This window comes from Phyllobates terribilis, unplaced genomic scaffold (genome assembly GCF_046119375.1).
Source record: "Phyllobates terribilis strain yellow unplaced genomic scaffold, ASM4611937v1 Scaffold_4__5_contigs__length_816908805, whole genome shotgun sequence".
NCBI classification, from domain to species: domain Eukaryota; kingdom Metazoa; phylum Chordata; class Amphibia; order Anura; family Dendrobatidae; genus Phyllobates; species Phyllobates terribilis.
The window spans coordinates 705,947,134-705,974,053 of NW_027362764.1; the positions used below are offsets into that span (position 1 = coordinate 705,947,134).

The 26,920-nt window shown below is 43.8% G+C and overlaps 1 protein-coding gene across 1 annotated transcript in view; it reads right to left on the reverse strand.

Annotated features, from left to right (window-relative positions):
• MATN2 (matrilin 2) overlaps positions 1–26,920 on the reverse strand; it is a 164,401-nt gene that overhangs the window by 11,513 nt on the left and 125,968 nt on the right. Inside the window, 5 exon segments of the mRNA XM_073679632.1 lie at positions 5,956–6,042; positions 9,018–9,059; positions 13,812–13,964; positions 18,005–18,418; positions 25,553–25,675. Of these exon segments, the coding sequence (XP_073535733.1) occupies positions 5,956–6,042; positions 9,018–9,059; positions 13,812–13,964; positions 18,005–18,418; positions 25,553–25,675 (819 nt within the window).

A 26,920-nucleotide genomic window follows, 5' to 3' on the forward strand; every position in this document is an offset into this window, starting at 1 on the left:
TCCCTCTATAAATTGCTCGGTCAACAGCCTGTCCTCGTTTCCCACGCTGTCAGGGTCGGTCTGCTTAATGGCTCTCAGGGCCTCTTGTAGGTTTAGTGCATAGTCCCTTATACTCTCATGTGCTCGTTGCTTGCACCCATAGAATCTAAGCTTAATCTCGGCTGAGGTGCGGGTATCAAAGGTGTCCCTCAGCCGGGTTAGTATCCCTGCGACAGTCCTCCTCCCAGGTGGCCAGGACTTTACCTCCCTTTGGGCTGCCCCGGTTAGTTGGGCCACCAGGATGCTCACTTTTTGCTCTTCTGTGAGGGGGTACACCTGGAAGAGGCTATCCAGCTTTTCTTTAAAGTCATTCAGGGTATGTGACTCCCCTGAGTACTGGGGTAGCCAGGCTGCTCCCGGGATATAGGGCATGGTGAAAGGCATGACTGCAGCAGCGGTGGCGCTGGCGGGGGTTGAGGCAGTGAAGCTCTCCTCCGTATCCGACATCTTTCTCCCCCCCTAGTGGACCGTGGCCTACCTTGCGATGATCCTCTTCCGTAGGCCGCGGCTCCGCAGTGGATCGTCAGGGTTGAGGACCTTCCGTCGCGCTCCTGTGACGTCGGCGTCTGCTGGGCTCCTTCCAGGACCTTACGCAACGTCCGGACGTGAGGCGGGGCTTCAGTTCTCGCGCGCTTTCGGAGTCCACGCCCCTCTTCTTCCCGCGCGGCGTCCTCAAGATGGCGTCCACGGCGGGAAAACTCCACGGATGGCGGGAAGAAGGCAGAAGATGGCGCCGGATGGCGGGAAAACTTCGCGGATGGCGGGAAAAAGGTAGAAGATGGCGCCGGATGGCGGGAGACCTCCACGGATGGCGGGAATCTTCACCACTGGTAAGTTTGAACAGTCTTTTTCAGGCACGCAGTACCCGGTGGTTGCGGGCACGGAATCCTGCCGACTACGCCAAAAGTTGATGCGCCCCTGGGCCTACTTGGTGTAGCGTTGCGCACGCGGGGACTACCCGGAGCCGGGCCTGTTGGGGGTAGTAGTCTCGTGGCGGTGACCCGGTCCGTGCCCAGGGAGTCAAACTGTGTGGCTGAGTATTAGCAGTAGATGTTGGACGACTACGCCACCCGTTGAATGCAGCTATGGAGCTGCCGCTGCAGGGCAGACCGCTGAGGCCGGTGGTACGATTGTGCAGCGTAGATGGTATAACCCCCAATGGGAGGGGTATGGCCTCAGGGCAGCCGACGTGGATGATGGGGGTAGCAGGAACCACTCAGAGACGATGCGGTGTAGTTCAGGGTCTTTACTGGTGATAAAGATAGACCCTCCCGGAGTACTGGCTAGCAATCGGGGCCTGGTCAGTCTTTGAGCAGATGGGATCTCCCCTGGCCAGGCGGAGTTGTAGGCCTCCCCAACTAATTGTACTCTTCTGGCTACCTTGCTAGAGGCGGGTAAAAGTAGCCCACGTCCCTGAGTGTACCGTGTGGTGCTCACCCGTATGGCCGGTGACTCGGGGCCTTCTAGTGGCTTCCGCTCCACGACGGCGGTGCTGGTCCCACGCGTGTGACCGTGCCTTCGGGTTTCTTGGCCAGAGGACCTGAAATCCCCTGCCGGTCGGTTTCTGCTGCTGGGTAAGGATTAGCCCCCACAGCCTCAGACTCCGGGTCCGGTGGTAACTCTTCAATCAGGGCGAGCTCTACAGCTGCCAGCCCCTGATTCCTTTTAGCACGACTTCCCCAGAGCTCCTGATCTCTCTTTCCTATAGCTGCTTCTCCTCTTCTCAACTCACTAACCCTGCCTCAGCCGCAGTTTTATATAGGGGAAGTTCTTCCCCTCCCAGGACTGGGCAGGAGGTGTGGCATGCATAGGATTCCTGACCAAGAGACCTCCCACCTGCTCTCAGACGTAATATCTCTATCACTGTGGCAACCAGACCCCTGGGGTGTCACACTATGTACTGGCTTATTTTCTGTATTTAACATGCAGAGCCATTCCAGTGTATGGTTGGCACTTACTACAGCTCCTGGCCAGGGAAGGAAGCATAAGTCACTTATGATAAGTGGGTAGACAGATGACACAGAAGGGACTCGCAGCTGCTTGTTTCTAAGGTAACACATTTCCCTGCCTGTTTTATCACAGGAGTGAGTGCTTCTGCCGTGTCACCAGCCCTCTGATCTCATCAAAAATCAAGTCGGCAGCCCCCCTGAGCTCCTATGTCACTGATTTGATTCAAGATGTGGCTGTAAGCAGCCTGCATTGCTTAAATATACCACCATGGACTGCAGCGTCTCTGGATTTGTCTCCTATAGATCGCATCTGGGACGTCATTGGTTGACAACTGCAAAGGGAACTGCCAGCAGTGGATTTTGATGACTTGTGTGCCCAAGTGCATTCAGAAGGGCAGAAAATTTCTTAGACAACCATTAACCCCTTACCAACATGAGCCGTACATGTACAGCACATGTCGTGTCTCTCCCTTCAGCGCAGGCGATCCACCCGCTGCTGTTAACATGTTAAATGCTGCTGTCAATCTCTGACAATGGCATATAAAATGGCCACGGCGGAAGGACGTCACTATTCCCACTCATTGGCGCCCATGTCACATGACCGCGGGTCGCCGATGGATTGGCATGACAACCCAGGATTTGAAGGAGACCCCTTTGGTTGTCATTGCCAGGATGCTAGGAGCGCCGCCCAGCAGTTGGCGCTCATAGCAAGTGAGCATTTCTGCTACACACAAGCGATCTGGTGATCACAGCTTCTAGTCTCTTATGTATACTATTGAAGCCAGTGAAAAGTTAAAAAAAATGTTTTTAAAAATATAAAAAAAAAAATAAAAGTTTAAATCACCCTCCTTTCGCCCCATTCAAAATAAAACAATAAAAAAATCAAATATACACATATTTGGTACCATGGAGTTCAGAATCGCTCGATCTACTAATATATAAAAATAATTAATCCGATCAGTAAATGGTGCAATGAGAAAAAAAAATCAAAACGCCAGAATTATATTTTTTTTGGTCGCTGCAACATTGCAATAAAATGCAATAATGCGTGATCAAAACATCGTATCTACCCTAAAATGGTTTCACAAGAAAACATCAGCTTGGCACGCAAAAAATAAGTCCTCAACCGGCCCTATATCCCAAAAAATGGAGATACTACGGGTCTTGGAAAATAGTGACTTTTTTTTTCTTTTTTACAAACTTTGGATTTCTTTTCACTACTTAAATAAAAAACATGTTGGTATCTATGAACTCGTAATGACCTGGAGAATCATAATGGCAGGTCAGTTTCAGCCTTTAGTGAACATGGTAAAAAAAATAACAACTGTGGACTTGCAATTTCACCGCACCTGGAATTTTTTTCCCGTTTTCCAGTACACGATATGGTGAATCCAATGGGATCGTTCAAAAGTACAACTTGTCCCGCAAAAAAATAAGCCCTCACATGACTATATTGACCAAAAAAGAAAACTGGGGCAAAAAACAAAAGTGAAAAAAACAGAAAATGGTCCAGGGGTGAAGGGGTTAATAACCTGATTGATAGCAGCCAAGGCTGTAAGTGTTGGGATTTCTACATGTTGCCCGCTTGCTGGTGTGCTTGGGGTCATTGTCCTGCTGAAACACCTATTTCAAGAGCATTTCTTCTTCAGGATATGGTAACTTGACCTCTTCCAGTATTTTGATATATGGAAACTGGTCCATGCTGCTTGCTATGTAATAAATGGGCCTAACTCCATAGTATGAGAAACATCCTCAAACCATTATATTTGCACCTCTATGTTATACAGTCTTCACAGTGTACTGTGACTTTAATTCAGGGTTCATGGGTCGTCTCACAAACTGTCTGTGGCCTTTAGACCCAATAACAATCTTGCTCTCATCTGTCCATAGAATGTTGCACCATTTCTCTTTAGGCCGCTCAATGTGTTCTTTACACGTCTTTTTTTCAGCAATGATACTTTACGAGTGTTTCTTGCAAATAGTTTGGCTTCACGTAGGCGTCTTCTGATTGTTGCAGGACTCACAAGTAACTGAAGATCTTCTTTGATCTCCCAGGAGCTGATCATTGAATGCTTCTTTGCCATTCTTATGATTCTGTGATCTATGTGGATGGTAGTATTTATTTTCCTACCACGTGTTTTTGGGTTTTGTTTGCCATTTTAAAGCATTGGAAATCTTTTTAGCTGAGCAGTCAATTAATTTCTGCACTACTTTATATGTTTTCCCCTATCCAATCAACTTCTCGATCCAAGTTCTTTCTCCTTCGGTACAATGTCTAGAACGACCCATTTTACTCACTGAGCAAGGGCTAAAACCAACAGTTGCAACATTGACTGTGCTCCTTTAAATAAGGGCCATAATTAACACCTGTTTCTTCACCGTATGAATGACCTCACTAATTGAACTCCGCACTGTTATTAATTAGAACACCCCCTTTCATTAAATGAATCAGCGGTGTCTGAAGTAGTCTGGGTCTGTCCTGTTTAGTTAGCGCTTGGACAAGGCTAGGGATTAATGTTTATGACTTTATTGTTTTGTCGCTCTGCAACCTGTGGGAAGCAATAAAAACTGCACATGTTTGGACCAAAGCTGTATTGCCTGTGTGAACGCTACCTAAGGCCTAATGCCTACCAGAGCAAGTGAATCCCTACAATATTCTGTATTTATGAAAGGGCTACAAAATACAAACCCTGGATGATGCATCTAACCTACAAGCAATGCTATATTAGGGAGCAGCATAACACAGGTGTAATATGGCCGTATATATAAGGTGTGAAAAAGTATTAGCAATCTTTTATTGCCCATTGCATTTGTGATTTTCCAAAAGAGACTGTTAAAAATAGCATTCACCATGTCAGTCCCAGCAAAAACTGCACATAGTGAAGGGGTCTAAAAAAGTTTTGCTGATGCCATGTCTATTAAATTATTCAACCCCCTTTAACTTTTTCAAAAACTGGATGTTTAGTAAAATCCTTAAATCTAATCGGATCTTTTTGTTCTGTTTTTGAAGAAGACAGGAAGCAAATTCCAGACCTTTACATTGTCATCTACACTCATTACAATCAAATTTAAGTGTTTGTCCGGGATAACTTTATGTTTAATCCATAGATTTGCAGCTCCTGAAAACCACAAAGTCAGCCGGTCTTTGTTGACAGGCTGCAGCGGTGATTTCATTATTGCTGAAGCCGATCAATGGTCGCAGCAGCTCTGCTGATGTAGACCACACGGGCTGTTACACCCCAGTGCTGGAGGAACAGTGGAAAGGCAGCGCTGGAGCAAAGTTGGCTGAGTGTTATGGAGTTTGTTATTTTCAACAGCTGTAAAAAATGATCGCGGTCAAGCCATTTAAATAATAATAAAAAAAAAATCAGAAGTTTTCACACCTGTATTATAATGGGGGTATCATGTTATATGGAATACCCCTGTCCACATGCCCTATGCCCCATCTATGAGCTGGAATGTGGAGTCCACTGCAATGGGCCTGAACATCCACATATAACATGGTTGGCCATTTATCTGAATTGTTGGCATGTAAAGCTACATCTATGGTGGGAGCATCCTTGGTGATAATAGATAGGGATGATCAGACCCGTGGAAGTTTGGGTTCTGGTACCCAACCCGAACTTAATTGCAAAGTTCAGATCGAGCACCAGAACTTTACCTGAACTTGAACCAGAACCCGAACCCCTACTGAAAATAATGGGGAACCAAACTTTTAAGCCGAAAAATCCTCCCTCTCTCTCTCTGCAACAGACATCCCCCGGAACTCCGAACTTTGCAATGGACGTCCGGGAGAAGTCCGTGTTCGATGTTTAACACCAGACAGTCCAGTACGAATGCCGAACTTTTATGTACGGGTTTTCTCATCTCTAATAATAGATGATCGCTGATTATGGGGTCAGCTTCTGTTTATAAATGGGGTGGTCTTTGTGATGTAAACCCTTTAGGAACATAATTAAAGTCTCACCTTCTGCTTGAGTCATGAATTTGATGGCAGACATTGAACAGGATACTGTGATTTCACTGTTCTCTCCTTTAAGTTCAGAGGAAAATTCTGAAAGACACGAAAGGGCGAGATTTACTATGTAAAAAGCACCAGAATTCAGGTGTAATTTGCCCCCGAAATTGTATGACGTGCACCACATGTGTTGTGTGTTTTAGAAACTTTTTGTGAAGTTCGTGCAACCAGGAGTGGTGGCTTCTTGGAACAGGGATGTGTCTCTGCTGCGGTGAACTGGAAATCACCTAATATTCAATACCATGCACCGCAAAACTAATAGGTGGTGTAAACTTAGATAAGGCAATCTTAAAATGTAGCAAAATTATCAGCCAGCATGAATCACTTCGATAAATCCTGACCGTCTAATCTACAGTTTACAAAAAATGGACAGCTTTATTTAGTCTGCACCAATATTTTTCTTTTTAAATATTTTATTTTTACTTTCACAAGTAGAAATCCAGCCATCCACAAAATAATAATAACACAAAATTGGCATTATAACAATAACCAAATCTTCTATCACAATAGAGAGGGAAATTTGTATTCAAAAAGTACAACAGCAGCAAAAGGAACAATAAGGCTATGTTCACACAAAGGCCACGGCCCCACTATCAGTATTCGGTCAGTATTTTTTCTCAGGAGTGGGAGACAAAACCAGGTGAGGAACAATCAGAGAAAAGGTATAATAGAAACAAGTCACCAATTCTGCATTTATCACCCACTCCTGGTTTTGGCTCCCACTCCTGAGAAAAAATACTGACTGAATACTGACCAAATACTGATAGTGGGGCCGTGGCCTTAGCGTTCTTGCAGCATTGTTCAAAATGCAGGTTTTGCTGTGTTTTCACAACTTTTTTGTTGCTTTTTTGCAACATTTTTTGGGTATGAAATACACATGTGATTTGTCTACAATAGATGTTTAAAAAGTTAGTTTTATTTACCATAAACCCAGCAAAAAAACTGCAAAAACTCAGCTAAACCTGTTTGCTGCGTTTTTTTGCAGCGTTTTTACACTCTCACACTCTTGGTTTCTATGTGTGAAAAAATGCTGCAAAATCTGCAAATTTAAAAAAATGCAGCAACTTATGTGCATAAAAAAGCTGCAAAAACATAGCCTAAAAATAAAGAAAAAAATAGGGATATCATTTATTTATCTCAGGGAGAAAAAAGAAGAAAAAAAGAAAATGATAATATATAAAAAAAACTCTTAATCTAGGGATCAGGACTAATTTGGTGGCCGACTGTCCATTATCAGAGAAGGGGCGCTAACCCACCTCTCCCATATTTTTTTTAAATAATGGACAACCGCTCACCAAACTTGGCAAACTATTCTACTGACTGAGTAGAAAGAATCATTGGTGTTGTACAGACTTATACATAGGGCTGTCACACAGGTGGAAGCACGAAGCGGGAAGGCCGGGTATTTGCCCTTGGCGCAGCCGGCAGGGGGGCACCATCGTGCTGCCTCATGCGGCGGCCCGAGGTGTCTCCTAAGGTGGCTGCATTTTGCTGCCCCCCGGAGTGAGATTCGATCGTGACACGCCGGGTCCCAGCATTCAATTGTCCTCGCGTCTTTCAGGCGCGCACAACTGAAGCCCTAACCACCAGCAATTGCAGGTCAGGGCGACGTCAGCAGCGTGATCAGATCATCTGATCAAACTGACATCACACCCTGATGCTGCATAGTACTGTGATTCTTTTATGGTCCGTAGTCTGATGATGACTGATAACAACAACTCCCAGCATCTCATTACCATTGTTAAGGACATACTGGGAATTGTAGATTTATGCAATACAATTGCATAACCTGATCGCTGAACTAAGCTGGGTACTGTATTTATGTACTGATTGTGTTTCAGTTGATGTATTCGTGTACTGATTGTGGTTCTGGTGTTGTATCCCAGTACTAATTATGGTTCTGGTGATGTATTCTTATATTAATGGTATTTCTGTGCTGTTATTGGTTCTGATCCTGTATACATGTAACAATCCATAACTTGTAAGATTAAGGGATACATGACCAAGTTAATAAAGTGTTGTGTTGTCTGACAAGTTAAGGGTTACTACATTTGTATTTATGTTAGCATTAAAACGGTTATCCAAGTTTGTGCTGAAAGTCTGCAGTCCCTTTATGTGACTGCAGACTTCAAAATCCTTATGGCGAATGCACTGCACACTGTTAGGAATCTCAGTTGAAGGCGGTGAGAGCGAGAGGTCAAATAATCACAAGTATGTGATTTGCATGTATGCAATCACGTGCCCACTAGAATTGCGCTGCCTCACTCAATTCACTTGAAGGCTCAGCACGTCTAGTCGAAATGTGGCCGAAAGTATGCCAATCACATACTTGCAGCCACATGATTGCCCACTCTCACTGCTAACAGGAGAATACTGACAGCGTGCAGTGCATACAATGTGAGGATTCAGAAGTCTGGAGCCACATACAGTGACTGCAGATTTTCATAACAAACCTGGACAACTCTTTAATTATAATATTAAGCACTGTAGCATGCATCCAGGATGAAATATGCTCACTGTCAGGATTTGGTTCTGCTTACTGGTTCCAGCGGTCATCACATGACCTCTCATATGGAATTTTCATACTTACGGTCACATGACAACTAGCTTCTCTTCCTGCTTCTCTGAATGAAGCGGGGGCTGCAGTATATCACTGAACATTGAGAGAATTGGGAAGAGCAGCTGGTTGGCACGCGGCTGGGCATGTAAATTGCATATAAGTGGTCACATGACGACTACTAAAACCTACATCTGCCTCTAGGTCGAAGTACATTTTTTATTTAAAAAATAGTGGAGCGATTCAGGGGATCCCTCTCTGCCAATCTGCGGCGGGCTTGCGCTCTTTTGACATATCACAAACCACAATACTACATTACAACCCCCCACATTCGTAGTTTAGGGGGCATCCACTATCAAATGCTCCTACATTCTGCCAGGGAATTGGCAAATCTCTGCAGTCAGTGCGGCTGCAATTGTAAGAAAAGTACAATAAACCATTCTCCGGTTCTCACCCTGGTTGGAGAGGTCAGTGGTGGTTTTCCAATTGCTCCAACCTAAAAGAAAAAAAAACTCCAAAGATTAATTTTTTCGTTATTCCTAATACCTATAAAAATCTCCATATGCCACATGTTGTTACATCAGTTATTAAAGCAAGCTTAAAAAATGCCCATAAAACTTTATGATAATTTTGTTGGAGACTTTGGTGTCCATTGAAATGAATGGAAGTAAAAAAGAGAAAATATTTGCGTTGCTTGTTGAAGGAGTTTATGTGCTGTAATGTGAGTGTTACTACCTCAGTGGAGGATTACTGATCCCGAGTGCGTCCCCAATACAGACACCATAAAAGCCATCATTTCTGATATGGCTAATATGATTGACAGTGGGAAGAGCAGCTCTGGAGAATAAGCAGCTGCTCTAACAAGTGACATACTGAGCAGAGCATTCATCACTATGGCCGCGTCCCCACTATCAGGAGTGGGTGATAAATGCAGAATTGGTGACTTGTTTCTATTATACCTTTTCTCTGATTGTTCATCACCTGGTTTTGTCTACCACTCCTGAGAAAAATACTGACCGAATACTGATAGTGGGGCCATGGCCTAAGTGTAACTACTGCGGTGTCTGTATAGTCTCAGATCCCCCTGTGTCAATCCTGGGAGTGGGAGTTGTCCTGGCATAAAGGCAGCGGCGTACTGCCACGCAGTCACTTTTGGGGCCAGTGCCGGCACCAGCTCCTCTGCATCGAACTTTCATCCTGGATGCCGATACAGTTGAAAACAATGATGGGAGAGGGAGGCGACAGCTGACACTCCCTCTCACGTCATTCCCCCTCTATGTCTGAGCTTTATGGCATCTCAGCGCAGAGGGTGCAATGACGTCACAACAGCGCACCCTCTGTACCGAGCCGTGCAAAGGGTCAGAAGACCGGAGACTGCCGAGACCGGAGCAGCGGGAGAAAGGGGAGAGGTGAGTATTTATTTTTTATGTATGGAGCAATACATGGGCCCATTATACTGTATGGAGCAATATATGGGGTCCATTATACTGTATGGAGCATTATATGGGGTCCATTATACCGTATGGAGCATTATATGGGGTCCATTATACTGTATGGAGCATTATATGGGGTCCATTATACCGTATGGAGCATTATATGGGGTCCATTATACTGTATAGAGCATCATATGGGGTCCATTATACCGTATGGAGCAATACATGGGCCCATTATACTGTATGGAGCATTATATGTGGTCCATTATACTGTATGGAGCATTATATGGGGTCCATTATACCGTATCGAGCATTATATGGGGTCCATTATACCGTATGGAGCATTATATGGGGTCCATTATACCATATGGAGCATTATATGGGGTCCATTATACCGTATGGAGCACTATATGGGGCCTATTATACTGTATGGAGCATTATATGTGGTCCATTATACTGTATTGAGCATTATATGGGGTCCATTATACCGTATGAAGCATTATATGGGGTCCATTATACCGTACGGAGCATTATATGGGGTCCATTATACCGTATGGAGCATTATATGGGGTCCATTATACTGTATGGAGCATTATATGGGGTCCACTTTACGGTATGCAGCATTATATGGGGTCTATTATTCTGTATGGAGCATTATATGGGGTCAATTATTCTGTATGGATCACTATATGGAGCCCATAATACAGCATGGAGAATTATATGGGGTCCATTATTCTGTATGGATCACTATATGGAGCCCATAATACAGTATGGAGAATTATATGGGGTCCATTATTCTGCATTGATCACTAAATGGGGCCCATTGTACTGTACGAAACACTATATGGGGCCCATTATACTGTATGGAGCACTATATGGGGCCCATTATACAGTATGGAGCACTATATGGGGCCTATTATACTGTATGGAGCACTATATGGGGCCATTATACTGTATGGAGCCCATTATACTGTATGGAGCACTATCTGGGGACAATTTTACGGTATGAAGGACTATATGATGCCCATTATACTGTATGGAGGACTATGTGGGGCCCATTATACTGTATGGAGGACTATGTGGGGCCATTATACTGTATGGAGGACAATGCGGGGCCCATTATACTGTATGGCGGACTATGTGGGGCCATTATTCTGTATGGAGGACTATGTGGGGTCCATTATACTGTATGGAGGACTATGTGGGGCCATTATACTGTATGGAGGACTATGTGGGGCCCATTATTCTGTATGGAGGACTATGTGGGGCCATTATACTGTATGGTGGACTATGTGGTGTCCATAATATTGTATGGAGGACTATATAGGAGGAAAATGACTTAGTTAGAGCTGAAAAGTTGCAAGATATGATCTTCTGTGAGGAATATCAAGGTTTGTTTTTTTGGTGTGGGGGGGTGGGGGGCACAAATAGAACTTCTGCTATGAGGCCCCATGATTTCTATGTACGCCCCTGTGATGGGCAGGAGATAAGTTACTGATCGCTGGGGATCTGACCACTGGGACCTTCAGTGATGCCGAGGATGCACTTAGCTTTCTCTGGCAGTCCCATAGACATTGAGTGGCGCGGATATCGGAGCATTTGCACCATCACTCCATTCAAGACAACTCTGCAGAGCTCGGTTCCCAGGCTCCAGTTCCCTGTCCTCCGGATCGTCGGGGCTCCAAGCGGTCAGACCACCAGTGATCGGTAAGTTATCCCCTATCTGATGGATAGGGGGTAACTTACAGTCTCTGAAATAAGCTGATTCCTCTGCTTCTATGTTCTTAAAGGGTTATTTCCATCTTCATCTATTGGTATTGTGGATAGTGCTTGTATAAACAAGCACTTATGAAATTTACTGTTTATTAAATTTTGTAGCCATTCTTGAATTATTACAATTTTTCTGTTGTATATAGCTCATTGCCTAGGTGACCGACTACCGCTGTGGTCTAGCTTGTAAGCATTGTGCTTAAAGGAGTGGTCTGAAGTCAAACTACATTTCATTCTAAATCCCTATTTAGTGCCATTATATAAGTTATTTTCTAATATACTTGTATTAAAAAATCCCAGTCGTTCCCTAACTACACTATAGAACCGCTATTCTAGTTTTTTCCTATTTCCTGTGTGATGACTCTTCATTTGAGAATCCCAGAGCATGCTGGGTACACAAACAAAGCGTTATCAGGTGGCAGAGGCTGCGGTCACTGTCACAGCCCTAGCCCCCTCCTGAAACAAAAAGTCATCAGAGCAGGGGGAGGAGGTTGCAGTCACTGTCACAGCCCCTTCCCCCTTCCTGAAAGGAAGCATCATCAGAGCAAGGGGTGGAGGTTGCGGTCACTGTCACAGCCCCTTCCCCCTTCCTGAAAGGAAGCGTCATCAGAGCAGGGGGCGGAGGTTGCGGTCACTGTCACAGCCCTTTCTCCCTTCCTGAAAGGAAGCGTCATCAGAACAGGGGGCAGAAGCTGCGATCACTGCCACAGCCACTGCCTCCTCCCTAAAACAAAGTGTCATCAGAGCAGGGGGCAGAGGCTGCGGTCACTGTCACTGCCCCTTCCTCCTCCCTGAAACAAAGAGTCATCAGAGGAGGGGGCAGAGGCTGCGGTCACTATCACAGCCCCTGCCCCTTTCCTTGAAATGAAACGACATCAGTGACGCTTGTTTCAGGGGCTGTGCTGTCCCTCCCTGCGAGTGATGCATTCTGCACAGTGACAGCGTCCGCTGTTGTCGGCTCAGATCAGTAATATTCAGCCAGCAACAGAGCGGTGTCTCGATACCCGGCGTGCAGGAGACTAGCGCAGCCCCCGCTAGTGACGTCACTGTTCTCCTGCATGCCAGGTATTCTGACACCACTCTGTTGCCAGCTGATTATTACTGATCTGAGCCAACAACATAGTGGACACTGTCACTGTGCAGATCGCATCTCTCGTAGGGAGGGACACAGCAGGGACGAGCACAGCACCTGAAACAAGTATCACTGATGACGCGTCGTTTCAGGGAAGGGGGCAGGGGCTGTGGCAGTGACTGCAGCCTCTGCCCCCTGATGACGCTTTGTTTGAGTATCCCAGGATGCACTGGGATTCTCAAATGAAGCGTCATCACACAGGAAATTGGAAAAAAATAGACGTTAGATAGTGGAGTTAGGGAATAATGGGGAATTTTTAATACAAGTATATTAGAAAATAGCTTAGCTAATAGCACTACATAGCTAGGGATTTAAAATGAAATTTAGTTGGACTCCGGACCACCCCTTTAAGCTGGCCAGGACTGGCAGGCAACAGCCCGCTCCAGCAATCCTAGCCAGCGCTTACAAGCTCAATACAAAAGACCTTGCAAGCACTGCATATGTTCTCCTTATTTAGCAGAGGGGAAAATTTTTAATAAGCAGTAAATTGAGTTATTGCTTTTTTTTTTTACAAGAACTATACCCAATTATGAAGATGGGAATAACCCTTTAGTGTTTTCTCGCAGTCACCACTAGGGGGAGCTCATTGAACAGATATTTTTACATCCATTGAGTTCCATATTTGCATGTTAATTCCATATGCGGTGAGCTCCCCCTAGTGGTAGCTGCAGACGGCCGGAATAATGTATGTGTGAAAAGCCTATGAATATAAGATGCAAAATGACATTCAAATGGTTGCTTTGTTTCGTTATGATGCTGTTTATACCCGAGCACTTATCATGGATCATTCCCTTTAATAAACTAATGTAACTTGAATCAAATGATACAAGTAATAAGACTGTAATGATAAAAAGTACACCGTGGACCTTTATAATGGGGCAGCAATAATTCAACACCGTTTTAGACACTGTACCGTCGCAGATGCTGGATTTTAATTTTTCAGTGATGTATCCCATGGAGCTGAAGTCATCAGCATGAATAACGTGCTTCTCTTGTGGCGATGAAGCAATTTCTTGTAACTCTTCGTCAATGGCCTTGCCCACTCCAACAGCGTAGATGGTGATGCCTGAAGAGACAGAAGGAGACTGCAGGATTATGTCACGCCAATTAAATCTGCTCCAACCTCCAAGTGACCTGCGCTGACCACAGCTGTCAGCGACTGAAGAGGCCGACAGGGCCGGGAAACTGCTGTGTCTGCACTGTGCACTGTGACAGCTGCATGGTGTGCGGCCGCCGAGCAGCCCCATAGTAAGGAGACGTTCACTGCAGCCGCTGGATAATGCAGGATAGCAGGAGCGCCGGGCGCCCACCTGGGGGCGCAGCGTGGGTTGTGAGCGCCCAGGGCAAGGCGCACTGCTAACACTCCCTGATTCCCTTCTATCAGTCCATTATTGAGCCCCTTATTCCCCAACCACAGGTATTGTATTTTAATACTAATGTAATTACAGTAGGGCTCAGTTCACATTTCCGGACATTTCGTTAACAGCATACATATCAGACTCTGGCCCACAGGGTGGTTTAATTTGTCCCACAACACCACAACCACCACCCCTATTTGGGCCCATTATACTGTATGGAGGACTATGTGGGGCCATTATACTGTATGGAGGACTATGTGGGGCCATTATACTGTATGGAGGACTATGTGGGGCCATTATACTGTATGGAGGACTATGTGGGGCCATTATACTGTATGGAGGACTATGTGGAGCCCATTATTCTGTATGGAGGACTGTGTGGGGCCATTATACTGTATGGAGGACTATGTGGAGCCCATTATTCTGTATGGAGGACTGTGTGGGGCCATTATTCTGTATGGAGGACTATATGGGGCCCATTATTTGGTATGGAGGACTATATGGGGCCCATTATTCGGTATGGAGGACTATATGGGGCCCATTATTCGGTATGGAGGACTATATGGGGCCCATTATTCGGTATGGAGTAGTATGTGGGGCCCATTATTTTGTATGGAGGTCGGACTGTGTGGGGCCCATTATTCTGTATGGCGGACTGTGGGGGGCCCATCATACTATATGGAGGACTATGTGGGGCCCATTATACTGTATGGAGGACTATGTGGGGTAATTATTCAGTATGGAGGACTAAGGGGGCCCGTTTTTCTGTATGAAGGACTGTGTGGGGCATTATTCTGTAAGGAGGACTATGTGGGGCCCATTCTGTATGGAGGACCATGTGGTGCCCATAATACTGTATAGAGGACTATGTGGAGCCCATTGTTCTGTATGGAGGACTATGTAGGGCCCATTTTACTGTATGGAGGACTGTGCGGGGTCCATTATTCTGTATGGAGGACTATGTGGGGCCCATTATACTGTATGGAGGACTATGTGGGGCCATTATTCTGTATGGAGGACTATGTGGTGTCCATTAAACTGCATGGAGGACTATGTGGGGCCCATTATACTGCATGGAGGACTATGTGGGGCTATTATTCTGTATGGAGGACTGTGGGGACCATTATTCTGTATGGAGGATTGTGTGGGGCCATTATTCTGTATGGAGGATTGTGTGGGGCCATTATTCTGTATGGAGGACTGTGTGGGGCCCATTATTCTGTATGGAGGACTATGTGGGGCCATTATTCTGTATGGAAGACTATGGGGGGGGGCATTATTCTGTATGAAGGACTATGGGGGGTCCATTATTCTGTATGGAGGACTTTGGGGGGCCCATTATTCTGTATGGAGGAATATGTGGGGCCTTAATTCTGTATGGAGGACTATGGGAGGCCATTATTCTGTATAGAGGACTATAGGGGGCCCATTATTCTCTACGGAGGACAATGTGGGGCCCATTATACTGTATGGAGGACTATGTGGGGCCATTATTCTATATGGAGGACTATATGGGGCCCATTATTCGGTATGGAGGAGTATGTGGGGCCCATTATTCTGTATGGAGGACGGACTTTGTGGGGCCCATTATTCTGTATGGAGGACTATGGGGGGCCCATTATACTGTATGGAGAACTATGTGGGGCCCATTATTCTGTATGGAGGACTATGGGGGGCCCATTATTCTGTATGGAGGACTGTGTGGGGCCATTATTCTGTATGGAGGACTGTGTGGGTGGGGGCCATTAATCTGTATTGAGGACTGTGTAAGGCCACTATTCTGTATGGAGGACTGTGTGAGGCCACTATTCTGTATGGAGGACTATATGGGACCCATTATTCGGTATGGAGGAGTATGTGGGGCCCATTATTCTGTATGGAGGACTATGTGGGCCCCATTATTCTGTATGGAGGACTATGTGGGCCCATTATTCTGTATGGAGGACTAGATTGGGCCCATTATACTGTATGGAGGACTATGTGGGGCCATTATACTGTATGGAGGACTTTGTGGGGCCCATTATACTGTAAACTGGTTGGCTCGCGATTTTGTCCAAGTTTTTCATTTTGGCCCTTTGTGTTTTTGAGTTTGACAGTCCTGGTTTAGAGGAACAAATGGAATCAATGTTCAAAAGTATCCGTGTGCTCAGTTATGTAAACGGCAGCAGAGTACCCCCACTGATTACTATGGGGCCCATGTGGATTCTGTTTTGTGCCAGTTTTTACAACAGGAGAAATAATTCTGCCTGCAGGACTTTTTTTTTCCATTCTCAAAACTAGCACAATATACAGACAGACCCCATGACAATCTGCTGCCATTTACATCAGTAATGCAACAGATCCTTTGTGGGCATGAACTCCATTTACACCGGCTGACCGCCTCTACCCATGAGCTCAGTAACAGATCGATGAGTGCGCATAAACTGTCAAGGTTCTCGGCAGCACATCTCCTGATTACAATGAAAGATGTGCTGCTGAGAACGATGATTATTAAGCCTGCTTAAAAATGATTTTACCCAATAATTGAGGATTTGCTTGCATCTTAGTTGCTGCCTATACAGAGTGCAGCTGCTGCCGAAAAAGTCACCTCTATTGCTGTGGTCTTTGCATGGTCCGGTCCGAGGGGTGTCTGCAGATTGCGATCATTGCCGCTCCGGTCCCTTCAAATGTCGCCTCTTCTAACTGTGCATGCGCAGTGGGGTCACAGACCGGCGCAGGCGCGCCTCACTCAGCCCTGTTGAACAGCCAGTGATTCCACTGCACCTGCGTGCAGTAACCCCATTCACCTGCCTTATAGGTGATGGCCATGGTTTATAAGCCAAAAAACTGGTGACAGGTTCCCTCTAAGGTTCTATTACTGCAGTATATCACAGATCAACAAATTCACAGTCACACTGACTCTGCAGGTCCAGCACCTCCCTATCTCACTTGAGTCTTTGGATTATTATTCAAAACAGTAGTACTATACAATCAAATTTTGGCTTTTTTCTGTCCCTTTTTAATTGAGATGTACACTCTGACCTCTATCCCTTTACTCTAATAGCATAAAATGGTGCTGCTTGGCGGGTCCCAATCTGTTATACTAGCTGACTAGCTGTGTTAGTTCCCCCTTATTGGCTGCCCTAGACCATATGAAGTGATAGCTGTAGGGCATTATATTGAAGCCCATCTGGCTACGTCTGACATCATTCCTCCGCTCTATGAACCTTCAACAAGGTGTGAAATGGCGCCGGGCAATTTTTTTTTTTCCTATCCTTGTAAATTGACTCGCAAACTGTTGAAATTCGTGATTGGTGAATATTAGGAAATTCGACTCAAAGTTGATTCTCCACTGATCGATCTCTAGTTACAAACTTTCCCCTCAAAACAAGCTCACTGCTGGATTCTCAGTGGACTCATTCTGCAGCCATCAATAGACAGTGTAATACAGAAGTCTGTAGAAGGCAAACGGTGCAATATTTTTAAATGAATCTAATTGCAAAAATGATTTTGAGCCCACAATACATGCATTTAAGTAAAAAAAAAATCCCTAAAATGTTGGACATCCATTTTAACATAGATTAAACTCAGTCAGCACTTATTGGATGGTATCAGTCTGTGTCGGGATACACTCCCAAGTAGTATTACTCAGTTGTCAATTTATGTAGAAATTGACAATAGCAATAACTGAGGAATGGTGTGCATTTATTAAAAAGCTGCTTCGATTCAAGAAAATATGCTGAGATGTAAAATAAGAGATATAAAATACCACTTTGCTTCGCCCGACTCGCCCAGTCTGAGACCTCGTCTTGTGCTCGCCCATCCGTAAACACGATTGTCACTCTCGGCACACCCAGGGAACGTCTTCTTGCCCCCTGAGCCTCTGAAAAGCTTTTTTCATACATGAGTTTCAAGGCGAGCCCAGTCATGGAGCCTCTGCCCATATATTTCATCTGGGACACGGCTTTCTTCATGTCTTTGGCCGAGCTGTACTGAGCCATGGTGAATTCTGTGCGGACGTGAGTGGAGTATTGGACCAGTCCTACACGGGCGGCTTTCTGCGACACCTCTAACGAGTCGATAATCCCATTTACAAACTGCTTCACAAGCTCAAAGTTGTCTTCTCCAAGACTTTTGGATCCATCAATGATAAACACCAAGTCCACTGGTCCTTCTCCGCACTCTGAAAACAAACATATGATGGATGATAATTTGGGTACATACTTGGATTATGCAATCATCATTGAACTGTGAACAGTCCTGGCGTGTCTGTATCTCATAAATCTGCAACATTTTTTAACATAGCTTAACAATGTGCTGTTCCTCTGTTATTCCTCCTGGAAATATATGAATGCATTGACAAATGGGCATTACTGTTCCACTTGTCAGGGGTTGTGTCCCTTCACGGTATAACACCAGCAGCACTGATTGGATAGCATCTGAGCATATAGGGGCAGCAAGGTGGCTCAGTGGTTAACACTGTTGCTTTGCAGCACTGGGGTCCTGGGTTCAAATCCCACCAAGGACAACATCTGCAAGGAGTTTGTATGTTCTCCTCATGTTTGTGTGGGTTTCCTCCAGGTCCTCTGGTTTCCTTCCACACTCCAAAGACATACTGATAGGGAATCTAGATTGTGAGCCCCAATGGTGACAGTGATGATGTGTGTAACACACTGCAGATGGCACTATATAAGCAAAACATAAACTCACAGCTTGTAACACATTTATAATTCATACATTTCCAGGAGGAATAACAGAGGAATGACACAATGCAAAATTTGTAATAAAGATGCTCCAGAATTGCTTTTACATGGATTCTCCTGACATATCTGGAGAGTTACATTTTATTTATTTCTTTTAAATAAGAACTTAAAATATTATGATAATTACCTAATAATATCCATCTACAACAATACAAGTGTAGGATGGTGATCATTAAGAATACTGTACGCTGCTGAGTTGATAAGAGAGTATACAAACAATATCTTTTATCCATTTTGCTGACCCCTTCATTGGGTCCTGAGATCTGATGACATACTGTATGTATATAGACAGCGTTTTTTCCTAAGTCGACCCATATTTTTAGCCCTTTGTCAAATAAAGTTTTCTTTACATGTTTGTTTTGTTTTCATTGTGTGCTATGAAATGTTTAAATGTTTTATAAACCTTGTTTAGAATTCACACTGCAATACCAGCTAATAACACCAGATGGTGCCGCTAAGACACTGAAAACACCAAATACTGTTTTGAAAACCCCTCAATTCTGCACTGGGAAATCCTAACATCAGAATGAAGTTATGGATATAGAACAGGCCTGGTATTGTTGTAGTATCGGGTGTTGCTTTTTTATGGAGTTTGAATTATGGCTAGTTTTTAGAAAACTAAGTTGAGTTTGTACTATCTCCCTGTGTTTGTGTGGGTTTCCTCCGGGTTCTCCGGTTTCCTCCCACCCTCCAAAGACCATACTGATAGGGAATGTAGATTGTGAGCATCAATGGGGACAGTGATGATAGTGTCTGTACAGCGCTGTGGAAATCTTTTGCCTTTTTTGTCATTTTTTGTCTTGTCTTTCTATTTGCGCTATTGATTTTTGTGCCAAATTCATCAAAATGGGTTGAGCTGGAGTAAAATGTGTCAAACTCATTAAGACGTTATTGCCTCTTAACTAATTTGGCGCATCTTACAGCAGCCGTATAGAAACACTGGGGTCAGGAGAGCCGGCCAGTCCGAGCGTTGCGATGCGATAGTTGTCCGTATTGTACGGCCGTCTGACTGCGCCCTCACCTGTGTTTTATTTATTTTATTCTCTGCTCTTTCTGGGATTTGGGGTCCAGTGGGCGGGGCTATCAGTGATTGACAGTTATCTCCGCATGCACTCTTATACAAAGAAAGCTGTCAGTCACTGATAGGACCGCCGCCCACTGGACCCCAAATCCCAGAAAAAGCAGAAGATTAAATGAATAAAATATTAAAAAAGCATACTTACCTACCTGACCGTACCGGCACCATTCCTCCTCTCCGTGTAATGTCCGCAGCATTATCTAATCTGCTCAGCCCCCCTTCCCTGCTCTATAATGTGATGCCAGCAGATAGGGCGGCATTTTTAAAGTGATAGGTTCATTTAAGAAGGTGTTGTGGAGTAAGCGGACAACCCCTTTAAAAAACAGGAAAAAAATGCAGATTACAAATGTACCTAACAAATAAAGTAGCACTCTGTACTGCTATAGCATGCAAACATGAAATATATGAAATTTGAATACATAGGCTCTCTGACTGAGGACTTCACCCATCATCCTCTGGCGGTTTTAATTATAGCAGGATCCTACCTTCCCATATAAATGTAGGCTTCAGACTAGGAGAGCTTTCATATTAGGTTAGGTCCCAGCAGAGAGAATCGCCTCACCATGGCTGCTGGGTACACATGAACTGGCCAATTTATTCTCAATTATTCCTATTTTCTAGAGCAGTAATGTAATTCAAATTTTATATATTTCATGTTTGCATATTATAGCGCTACAGAGTGCTACTTTATTTGATAGTTACAGTATATATGGAGATGGCTACTCTTAGTAAGCACCTGTACACACCTGTTTTCTGTTGGGAAGTGATGGTAAGTCTTTTGTTATTTGTATACAAATGTAACAAAAAGAAACTCAAAATTCTATGAAAAATGCTTGGAAATGGTGTTTTTTTTTTTTTTTTTAAAAGAGGAAAACATATGTGAAAGCGCCTAATGGAATGAACCTTTTTTTTTCCAACAATATTAACTATGTTATATTTGCCAACTATCCTGGGACTTCAGAAAAAAAGTGGAGACCTCTAGGTTTTTGGGGGTTTCTTGTGTGGAGGGACAGTGTCAAAATGCACCTTCAGGAGGCAGAAAACAGGATGCAAAAGGGTGAGATCATGGGCGAAAAAACCCAACTATGTGCTTTGCGTGCTGCCCTCCACGAACCTCCAGGACAGTCTGATACTATGTAATCCTTTGATTATCCAGTCCAAGTGCAATCCAACAAAACATCGGATCGCACTTGGACCAGTGTTACACTATGGGGCCGTGCACATATCTGATTTTTTTTCCTTTGATTGAGCTGGTCCAGAGAAAAAAATCACAGCATACCCAAGCTGGCTCCGATTATTGGATCACACTCGGCCATGTAAGTCAATGGAAAACATTCAACTGCACTTGGATGACATATGAGTGCAGTCCGATGTCCACAGACTGACAGAAAGAAGAAAATCATCCGAAAAAATCAGATCACATTATGATCACACTCTGATTAGCATTATTGTCCAGATTCTCTCGGATGAGTGACTATACGCTGGTGTGACCTTGGCCTTACTGAAAGTCTGAAATTCATAGCTCTGTTCTTGGCTCTCAGCAATGACTGTACTTTATACTAGGTCAGCAGTAAAAGATCTGCTTTCATTCTACAAACAATCTCCTAGTAAACCACAGTTCAAATCAATGAGCAAAACAGACCCTAGAAGCACAAGCTGTACCGAGAGCGAGCGCTTCCCATTCCTGAGGATTTATCCAGTGGCCTCTATGGGCCGATCCCTTTACAAGTTAATTCTCATTGGAAATGTACAGGTTTGCAATCCAGACGTGGTTTTATTTAATCATCCAGATTCCTTGGAGCAGCCGAGCATTAGGACACAAAGGCAGATTATGCATCTAAAATTTCTCACCAACTGTTCCCGTCTGATTTGTATTCTTCGCAGATCTGCTTGTACAGACAAATCCTATTGTGCAATTTGTGGTTAATCAGTTTTCCTGACTTAACTCCTTCTGTTTTATGAGGAAAGACGCTGATGACGCACAATGAGGAAGGGACCTTAAAAGCTGGAGACTAATGAATATTAACCAGTGGGATTCGTTACCCAACTAACCCCAGATTATCTGTACTATACCATAGCATCCCTTCTCTTACAGTCATGTCTATACATTTAAAAAGGGCTTCCCACCTTTGTTATATGTAGGGGCCAAACATTACGAAATGCCTTAATATGCAGGAAGAAGCTTGACCTAAATTTAAGATTTTTCTCTTTACAGAGTGTCCCTTCGAGTAATATAGGCTGAATGTTAGGTCTGTGTATACAGCTACCATCACCTGCTGTTGTATATCTTATCTTTCATCAGCACAGCTCTAGTGCTGTAATTTTCTCTCCATATGCTTTCCTCCTTTTCTATAGCCATGGTCTCTGCCCTCCATGATACTGTAGATGCTTTGACCTCTCTCTATAACCCCTTAGCCTGACCAAAATTTCAGATGATTTTTCTCTTTTGAGAGTGTCCCTTCCAGTAATATAGGCTGAATGTGAGGTCTGTGTATACTGCTACCGTCACTTACTATTGTATATCTTACACTTGCTTTCATCTATCAAACTTTACAGATGCTTTCCTCCTTTTCATTAGCCATTTTCTCTGCCCTCCATGAGACTTTAGATGCTTTCTCCTCTCTCTACAATCCCTTATTCTTCCCTCCTGCTATGACAAACACAGAGAAGGGAGGGGAAGCAGAGAGCTGTTAAAGCCAGGAGTAGGAGCTTTGACATAAGATTTTTTGTAGAGATAAAAGACTTACAAACCCTTAGCCTGACCAAAATTTCAGATTTTTCTCTTTTGAGAGTGTCCCTTCCAGTAATACAGGCTGAATGTGAGGTCTGTGTATACTGCTACCATCACCTGCTGTTGCATATCTTATCTTACTCTACACTTGCTTTCATACATCAGCACAGCTCTAATACTGTATTTTTCTCTCCATATACCATACTTTCTTCCTTATCTATAGCCATTTTCTCTGCCCTCCATAAGACTTTAGAAGCTTTAGCCTCTCTCTACAACCCCTTATTCTTCCCTCCTGCAATCACAAACACAGAGAAAGGATGGGAAGCAGAGAGCTGTCAGAGACAGAAGTAGGAGCTTTGACGAAAGATTTTTTGCAGAGATAAAGGACTTACAAACACTTTGCAGGAGAAAAATAGTAGAAACATTTTAAACATTATTTAGAAAGTTTGCATTAGGAAGCAAATAAACAAAAAGAAAAGAAAATTTGTGCAATTGAGGTACACAGCCTTAAAGGCTCAGAGGCCCTCAGGGGTGACATGGTACAGACACTGAACACAGTCTTACTTGCTGCGGATTTACTACTAGCATCTACAAGTACTTAGCACAGTTACTTACAGGGTCAGGAAGTTGAGTACTACTGATGGTGGACTATGGGGTCAAGACTCTAAGGTCGAGTTAGAGCCCTCTCTTCCCTATATAAATCTAGTCTTGTTATACAACTGGGCATGGCCTTCAAGGATAACATTCAGGACCACGCCCAGTTGGCTTACAAGACTAAATTTATATACCGGGAAGAGGAGCCATTATCTCAGGAATGGAGAAAGAGGAGAACAAAAGGAAAACAACACCAGATTCAGGAGAACTGCGGAATTAACTCCAGGTAAAAAGTGCATTTATGGCAAATGACAGATCCTCCTCCCATTTAGCACTGTGGTCGGTGACTGTAAGCACGTCCTGGCACATTGACTGACAGCCGGCTCTGCATTGATGCCCTGAAAAAATGTGCTAACTTCTGAATACAGTGATAAAACAATGAATAAAATTACATAACAATAATTACGTATTGTTACCCCCATTCACCCGCCATCATACAGCGATGCCGGCCCGATGGGACCTGACTCCTGTGTAACTGTTGGCACAATTACACCACCTGCATCACTGAAAGGTCCTGACTTTTGGGTAGGGGGTCTGGCAGGACGCATATTTTCTACTGCACGTTACCTTGCAATTTTGATAAACTTTCTTAGAAGTGACTTTTGTGTAATCCTATCATCCACCTTGTACTGATGTGTGGTGCACTGATGGCATCTCTTGTATTGGCTAAGTGCCTAGAGGAATTTCCTCTAATGAAGGACCAAGAGTGATTACCTGACCTCCCTGCCACGTGGGACGTCTTGGAGAGACGGCGGTATGATCTGATTTAAACACAGGAATCCACAGATGTCACAGAGTTATCGTATATCACATGTTCGGACATAATTACAACTTATACCGGAGACTTCCATAGAGTAGACGTTATTAGTGATATCAATTAATCATGTCACTATCTGTTGTTTCTACATCCCAACCTGCCCGTCCACAACTTCTCTTCAGGGTCGTAGCTCCACACTCAGTGTTCGGCTATGTTCACACTAGGCGTTTTTTTTTTTATACATTATTAATGCAAATTTTCAGCCGTGTTTTACAGTACCAGCAAAGTCTGAGATTTCAGAAATCTCATGCACACAGCTTGGTTTTTCTGTCCTCAGTATTTTGTGCTTTGCATGTTTTCTTTTGCACAATAGAGCATGTCACTTCTTTCAGCGTTTTTCACTTATTGAAAGTAATGGGTGGTGAAAAAACACTAAAAAAACTCCTAGTGTGAACATACCCATGAGGTGTTGCTGTGTTTTTAGTGAAAAAAAGCAAGTACAGAAGTATGTGAAACACATTTATTCTTGTGATTTTCCCAAGTGTACCATCTTGTCTTGGTCACCCGAGATGGCAATTTGGATTAGTACACTTTAATTAAATTGGTCAAACGTACAAAGTAAAAATTGGCTGACCACGTATTGTTTAATCTCATGCCTTGGTCAGCCAATGTATACTTTGTACTCATCACTAATTTAGTGAAACTGTACTAATCCAAACTATGGCTGACAAAGGTGTGAAATTGAACAATCCCTGAGCAACATAATGGCAGACCAAAGTGTGAAAGTAAATGCACAGCTATTGGTGACCTGTGTTCATGCTTCTGTGGTGGAAGCAAAGCTGAACTTTGGGATTCTGAAAAATGCACCAAAACCTGCATTTTTGTTGAAGCTTCTTTCCTTCCAAGAGATCAAGTTTTGCTACAGAAAAAATATGCTATAAAATGCCTACTGTGAACATACCCTTAGTGTGCTGAGGTTGGCAAATGTTGCAACATTGGCTAGGGCCCGGTTGCAACCCACGAACGCTGCAAACCACAGAGCAGGATGGCAAGCAAAGTGGAGGGGAGTGATTACAACGCAGTCACTGTATAGTAAGCGATGACTGTAACAGCTTCCTGCACTACCTGATGACTGGAAGCGGCTGCAGGGAGAATAAAGTTTAATTTTCCCCCTGTAGCTGCTGCACTGGAGCAGCAGCTAAAGGGGGAAAATTAAACTTTAGCAGAGTATAAAGGATTAAATCACTATTTACCTGCAGATTACTGCTACATGTGCAGGCAAATAGTTTCTGGAGGTGACAGGTTCCCTTTTAAAACTACTTAGCATCACTTACTTTTGCATTTCTTTCCATCATCCGCTAATAAGTATCCTTCAAAGCATTTGCAGATATAGGAATCCTCATTATTTACACAGAGATGCTCACATCCGTGCTCAGTGGATTTGCAGACATCTTTACCTGTGAGAGAAACAATTTATAGTTAGTAAAACTGGCAAATAAGAAAATCATAGTTGTTCCTAAAGGGATAATTAGGGTTAGGTATGATTTCAATAAGCATTGTATAATTCCTCACTTCACCTGTGGTGGCGCTGCAGGGAGACAGAACACTTGTTGCCACATTACAGTGATACAAAATGGTGGTGAAGAATTGGGCATTTTTTTTTTCTAAAAAATAAAGCTGTGGACAAATTTTTCGAAATAGAAAAAAAGGATTCACATGATATGCAACACAGAAAATTGCTGCATATTATAGGGCTGTATCAATGCCGAAAATGATGTGTCCTTCTCTTTCAACATGTACGTTGCTTCAGCTATTGGTTACACCTGCAGGTCACAGACTTCCTCGCTGTCCGCCCCTGCAGGATCTCTGAACAGCCAGTAAGGCGGCTCACTGAGTTTGGAATGTGGACAAGGGAGCCCTAGCATGTGACGTCACACCGAACAGGAAGACAGCGACCTCTGGTGGTCAGAATATTCAACTTTCCTATACGTTTCGGAAAACTTTGGTTTCCTTCGTAAAGAACTCTTACTAGTGTTAAAGGAGTTTCAAGATCTCCTAAGGTTTTACTCTGGATTCTCAACTTGTAATACTATTGCCGGGACATTCATTTAATTCAACCCCAGTAAGTGAACTACAAAACTGATTTCCAGTACACCCTTACCACGCCAGTTGGGGATTTATCAGTGCCTATTGGACAACAACTGTTTTTCTTGTTTAATTGTGACTATTAATTATGGTCAGTGTATCCATTTTTAGCTTTTTGTGGACTCCAGTGCATGTTATATACTTTTTAGGATTGCTGCCCCACAAATTTTTCTTTTTCTTCTATGCCCCTTTGTTCCAAAGTTACAGTGGATACGGAAAGTATTCAGACCCCTTTAAACTTTTCACTCTTTGTTTCATTGCAGCCATTTGGTAAATTCTAAAAAGTTCATTTTTTCCTCATTAAAGTACACTCTGCACCTCATCTTGACTGAAAAAAAAACAGAAATGTAGAACTTTTTGCAAATTTATTAAAAAAGAAAAACTGAAATATCACATGGTCATAAGTATTCAGACCCTTTGCTCAGTATTGAGTAGAATCACCCTTTTGAGCTAGTACAGCCATGAGTCTTCTTGGGAATGATGCAACAAATTTTTTCACACCTGGTTTTGGGGATCCTCTGCCATTCTTCCTTGCAGATCCTCTCCAGTTCCGTCAG